Consider the following 5,888-nt stretch of genomic DNA (forward strand, 5'->3'; position numbering starts at 1 on the left):
AAGGCTGTGGGCATCTGGAATCCCAGTGCAGGTCCCGTGCTACCCAGGTTGGGCAGCGAGCGTGTCCCCAAGGCTGTGCAGTGCAGCACAGCAGGGCTCGCGTGGGGGCACAATGAGCCGCAGCCAGCCCTGGCCTGCGGCCGTGTCATGCCAGACGGCCCGCCAGACGGTCACCCAGCGGGACATGAGCTGAATGTCCTGCCTGCTTGGCTTGGCTCTGCCTGCAATCCTGGCTGCTGGACCCAGGTCATGGAGAGGGGCAGCATCGCCTGTGAGGCTGGGAGAGCTGTCCCTGAGGATGTTGCCACTGGCAGTCCCAAAGGCACCTGAAGCCAGGGTGCTGTCACCATTGCAGCTCTACTCCCCCTTTGTCAGGGAGAGAGGGGAATTGCTGATCTTTGCCTGGAGAAATCCCGCCTGGGCACCTGCTCTGGGGAGTAAGGCTGATGTACAGCCACGGGCTGCTGCCAGCACAGTGCGAGGGAGATGAAAACCTTCATCACTGAGAGGACGTGCTGGGGGACTGCTGGGACTGCTTCTGTGTGCCCTCCTTCCACCTCCTGCCCTCCTGAAGCACCCACAGGGGTGCAGAGCACCCACCAGTGCTGTAACCCCAGGGAGGAGAGGAGGGATCTGATGCCACTCCCAGATGCCTGTCCTGGGGAAGGATGCTGAGCCCCAGTACCATCCTGCCCACCCCCCACAAACCCAGCGGAGGAATAAAGAGCATCTTCTGCTGCTCCACAACCAGATTTTCATGCCAGCCCTGTTGCTATAGAAACTCGCCTGCTGGAGCGGCTGCTAATTGAGATTCCCACAGTGCCACCCTGCCTCCAGCCCTGCTTTCAGTCAGCGCTTGGCACACGGTGCAGGCAGACCCCAGCCCCACATCCCCACCAGCTGTGGGGTGCCCGGGCCTAGGCCTCCCACCTGGGTGATGTGGCACTTGAGCTCGGCACGCTCCATCTCCCAGGCAGCCTTGGCCTTGGTGAACTGCTGCTGCAGCTCGCTGGCACCGCGCCGCTCCTCCCGCAGCTCCGTGCACAGCTCCTTCAGGGTCACCTTCATGTCCGCCAACGTCTTGATGCACTCGTTGGGCTGCTGGGGCATCAGGGGTGAGCAGAGGGAGCCAGGGTCCCGTGCCAGAGGGGATCCAAAGGGGTGGGATGTCATGGGAGCTGCCCTCTCTGAACCCCCATCCCTGCAGGTTGCCCATCCCCGGGGTGAAGGACAGGGGCACCACAGGGGAGGGAACTACCCCTGGGGGTGACATACCAGGGGGAGCATCCCCCCCGGCCACGCGCCCCAGGAGGAGCAGCCACCCCATGCCACACAGCCGTGGTGGGGGCTGACCCTGCCTACTCCCTGGGCTCGTGGGGACTCCCCTTACCGTGTTGGGGGTCCAGGCATCCCCGGCACACGTCTTGTTGTCCGCCTGCTGCTGCGGGGCGAGCTCCTCCTCCTCCAGCAGCAGGTACAGCTCCTTCATGCTGTTCACCTGCAGAAAACAGCATGGCCGGGGTGATGAGGGGACCCACAGCCAGGGATGGGGGACACCACAGCAGCCCTTGGTGGGACACGTAGGCAAAAGACAGCCCCAGGGATGCCCAACAGCATGGCCCCCCCTCCATGGCACCCGCGGTGAGAGTCCCCCAGCCCACAATACCTCCAAAAAGTCCTCGCCCTCGCTGTGCACAATCTTGCCCTGGCGCCAGCACTTGAGGAACCACTTGAGCTTCATGAAGAGCAGGAGGAAGCTCTGCCTGAACTGCTGCGACTCCTGCACCAGCAGGTTCTTCTCCTGGCTCCAGAACTTCTGCTCCAGCCTCCTCTGCAGATTCAGGCTCTGCAGCTCAAACTCCCGCCGCAACAGTGCTTTCTGGTGGTCCTCCTTCAACTGTGGAGACACGCGTGGGCTCCAAGACAGGGGCTGGCGGCAGCGATGCGGTGCCTCCACCCCAGGGTCTGGGCCAAATCTGGCAGTGGCCCCATACCTACTGTGCCCGGGGAATGGCAACGCCGTGGCTGCGTACTGGGCACTGCCGGGCACAGCCCTGCACGGCTGCACACCCATAGGCAAGGAGGACAGTGCAGCCCCTGTGCCCCTTGAAGATGGGACACGCTGTGTGTGGTCCTAGGTGACACCCAGGTCCCTAAGTGGGTCATCAGCCTGGGGCTGGAGGTGGCATGGCCACAGGCGTAGGGATACCCACCTCCCCGGGACCGGGGCTGCTGCCTGCTCACCTGGCAGATCTTCTGTGAGAAGTTGTCCACCTCGTCCTTCCTCAGCTGCCGCTCCTGGGAGAGCTGCTCCTGCAGTCCCCGCAGGCTCTCGTTGGCCTCTGACAGCACCAGCTGCAGCTCCTTCATCTGCAACGGCACGGCCAGAGGATGGGCTGCACTGGCCACGGCTCCCTGTGACCCTCCCAATGGGGCTCTGCGCCTTCCCTTTTCCCCAGCTCCCAAGAGGGACAACCCTGTCCCCATGGCCCTGTCCCAACGCCGCTGGGCAAGGGGATGCAGCTCCGTGCCCGTGTCGTACCTCGGTGGCGTAGGAGTCGTTCTCCTCAGGCCGGCAGGTTTTGTAGCTCCGGGGATGCGTGGGGTCCGAGTCCTTGGCGTGGGGGATGCGGTAAGGGTCGGCGTCCCTAAAATCAGGCTGCTGCATGCGTGGGCAAGTTAATGAGAACAAACCAAAAGAGCGGGAAGAAAAAAAAGCCAGAAAACAAAACAATGGGTCTCTGAAACAGTAAAGAACTACAAGACAACAAAAAGGATGAGGAGGAGAAGGAGCTTCATCACCATGGCAGGAGACAATGCGGAAACCAAAAGGAAACACAAGATGAGGAGACACGTGGCCTGGATTGTTTGGGGAAAGGGGAAAAAAAGAGAGAAAGAGGGAAAAAATGTGCAAACACCAGTTACGGTGCCATGCAGTGACTGGGGGAGACTGGGACCTGGGGCTGGTGGGACCACATGCAGAAAAATAGGACTCTGAACAAGTGAGTGTGCTCCAGAGTGGGGCTTGTGTCCACAGCCCAACCACCACTGAGATCCCTGGCTCCTGACAAGGAGGGGGATGGGAGGACATTAGCTGGCTCCAAAGGTGCTCCCCATCGGATGCAGAATTGTCCTGGAGCCTTTGCTCTCCAAATTACCCTGCCTGGGTACCACGGGGGCCTGTGGCTTCTTGCCACGGGGGTCCCCGCAATTTGGGCTGCTGCAGACTGCTCTCCTTTCACCCAGCTCACCCCCAATCAGCAAAGAGCTGCTGAGCCGGGGATATTGGGCTGAGCTGGGGGAGAACAGCTCAAATGTCGGCCCCTGCTAAGGTGGGATCGCACCCAAAAACCTCCGGCTGCAGGCAGGGCAGCCTTGGCATGAGGAGCTCATGCTGGGATGCACCAGGATGCCCAGTGCCTCCCGCCCTGGGCACACTCTGTTGGAGCAGAGTCCTACCTTGTCCCCAGTGCCACGGGCATGCAGTGAGGTGTTAGTCTGGGGTTTGCTCTGGAGAGGCAGGAGGGAGGTTACGTCGGCGATTGGGGTTTGCTCCGTTAAAGCAGAAGGAAATGGGGCAGCAAATAAAGCAGCAGCTCCTGCGAGGGACATGGGAAGAAGCCCATACCTGGAAGTCAGAAGCGTGCTCCTTCTGCAGCCCCTCTTTGGTGGTGTCGTGGCTGCCGGCGCCAGAGAAGGGGAAGGAGTCTGCGTGCTCCTTGAGGCCACCAGTGAGGTGGTCCACCTTCCTTGCGAAGCAGCCCAGGTCCTGCTGCAGCACGCCCAGCCGCATGAGCAGCACGTTCATCAGCTTGGCATCGCTGGGGCTCTCGCCACTGCTACCCCCCGCCTCGCCCAGCCGCCCCACCCACCATGCACTCGTTGTCCAAGCAAGCCTTCAGTCCAGAGGTGAAGCCGTTGGCATCCGAAATCAAGACATCGATCGCTTTGCTGACGAGCGCCGCCTGGTCCCGGATGCCCAGCAAGGTCTCCAGGTCCTTGGGTTTGAGCAGCTTGGCAGGACCATCAGGCACCTTCCCACCACCAGGCACCCTGTCCTGCCCATCGGCTTCGCTGCTGCCGAGTCGCCGGCCTCAGCATCGGTTTCCAGCATGGGCCGGGTGGTCTGGCAGGAGGCCAGGTCGCAGCGCTGGAGGTTGGAAAGCAGTACTCGGTTCTCGTACTGCAGCTTCTTCACCTTGCCACTCAGCTCACTGATCTGCACCTTGGCTGTGGCCAGCTCCTCCTGCGAGGGCTCGCTGACCACCGAACAGCTGCGTCACATCCAGCTCGTGGTCTGACTTGTACTTGGTCAGCTCATTAAGGAGGAGCTTGTTCTGGTCCTCCAGTTCCAGCAGTGAGCGCCTCAGCAGTTCAGCCTCCTCCTCCACGAACTGCAGGTGCCGGCGCAGCTCCGCCACCGTGTCCCCCGTGTCCCCGCAGCCCGAGATGCCTGCCAGGAACCGCGTGTCCTGCCCCGGCAGCTCTCTGTCCCCCTGGCCCTTCATATCATCCATCTCCGCCCGCAGCCCACGGTTTTCCACCTCCAGCTCCACTATCCTCCGGCTGAGGATGTTGGCTTCCTCCTCCACCAGCTTGAGGTGGACCTTCAGCTCAGCCTCCCGGGAATGGGGAGAATCAGCCAGCTCCTCCACGGAGAGGGAGCTGTCGAGGTCCCCGTACAGGGACCTGTACTTCAGCAGCTCCTCCTTCATGCCGTCATTCTCCTTGGCCAGCTTGGTCAGCTTCTTGCACATCAGGGCTGACTCCTCCTTGGCAAAATGCAGCTGGCACTTCAGGTCCGCGCTATCCTCCTGTGGACCGAGAGGGCGAGGGTGTTAGAAAAATGCTCCCTAGAGCCACAGGGGCTCTAAGCAAGCCTTGGGGACGTGCCACACTCCCACCCTGGTCACTGGGGGAAGCTGCAGTCCCTGTTCATGGAGTTTTGATGTCCACCCTGGAGGATTTCAGGGAGAGCCCGGACACAGGGCAGGATGCCCTGGTGAGGACACGCAGCTCCAGCCCCACGAGCCACGGTCAGGGATGCAGGGACTGAGCCCAGCCCCGCTGCAGCCCAACCCACCGTGGGGAGAAGGGAGAGGGAAAGCTGTCAGACTCTGCAGAGCAGAATAAAAGCCAACTCCCAAAAGCTAGCAAGTGCCGAAACAACTGCTGCTGCTGCTCTTGCAACCCTCCCACCCAGGGTCTGCTCCTCCCGCTCAGCCCCAAACACTCCATCACTGGACGGAGAAGGAACGGTTTCAGCTGGAAATCTCCTAAAGTCCAGCCCTTGCCTAGCACTCATCCTTGCTGCCACCACCTTGACGGGGGACAGAAACCCCAGGCAAACCTCTGTGTCATCCCACCAGCCCCTTTGCTTCTTGGGACTGTTCTCCATGTGTCTTTTTTTTTTTTTTAATTTAGCAGCCAGGAGCTTGGCTATTTGCCCAGGGAGACCGTTTCTCTGCTCCAGAAAGATTTTTGGACAGAGGACCAGGATTTCCTGACGTCCAGCTCACAGCTTCCTGTGCCATGGGGTCACTTGAGTGCTCCGAGCTGCGGCATGGTGACTGCCAGGAGGGACCTGCTGGGCAGCAACCTTCATCCCATGGCACCCGCTGGAGCCCTGGGCGGGTGCTGGAGGCAGCAGAGCCCTTTGCCGGGTGGCTGCTGGCCCCAGGGACCCTCTGCCTGGCTGAACTCATCTCCTTTCCAGTTTCCTGACCTCTGAGTCCCTCAAGTCATTCCCACACTCCAAATCCCGTAGCAGCCATTTACTCTGCACACTTCCCAGGCTGCTTACATTGAGACCAGGGGCAGCGGGGGGGTCCCGTGAGTCTGGGGTGCCGTTTCATTCCCCAAACGCCCCGCTGTGACCATAGGAATCA

At 61.3% G+C, this 5,888-nt stretch overlaps 1 protein-coding gene across 1 annotated transcript in view; it reads right to left on the bottom strand.

Moving 5' to 3' along the window:
* SOGA1 (suppressor of glucose, autophagy associated 1) overlaps positions 1-5,888 on the bottom strand; it is a gene marked incomplete at its 3' end in the record, with an annotated part of 20,475 nt that overhangs the window by 325 nt on the left and 14,262 nt on the right. Inside the window, 9 exon segments of the mRNA XM_010157194.1 lie at positions 931-1,098; positions 1,391-1,498; positions 1,667-1,897; positions 2,245-2,370; positions 2,543-2,662; positions 3,629-3,868; positions 3,870-4,052; positions 4,055-4,277; positions 4,279-4,814. Coding sequence (XP_010155496.1) covers positions 931-1,098; positions 1,391-1,498; positions 1,667-1,897; positions 2,245-2,370; positions 2,543-2,662; positions 3,629-3,868; positions 3,870-4,052; positions 4,055-4,277; positions 4,279-4,814 — 1,935 coding nt within the window.

This window comes from Eurypyga helias, unplaced genomic scaffold (genome assembly GCF_000690775.1).
Source record: "Eurypyga helias isolate BGI_N326 unplaced genomic scaffold, ASM69077v1 scaffold26668, whole genome shotgun sequence".
Taxonomy (NCBI): domain Eukaryota; kingdom Metazoa; phylum Chordata; class Aves; order Eurypygiformes; family Eurypygidae; genus Eurypyga; species Eurypyga helias.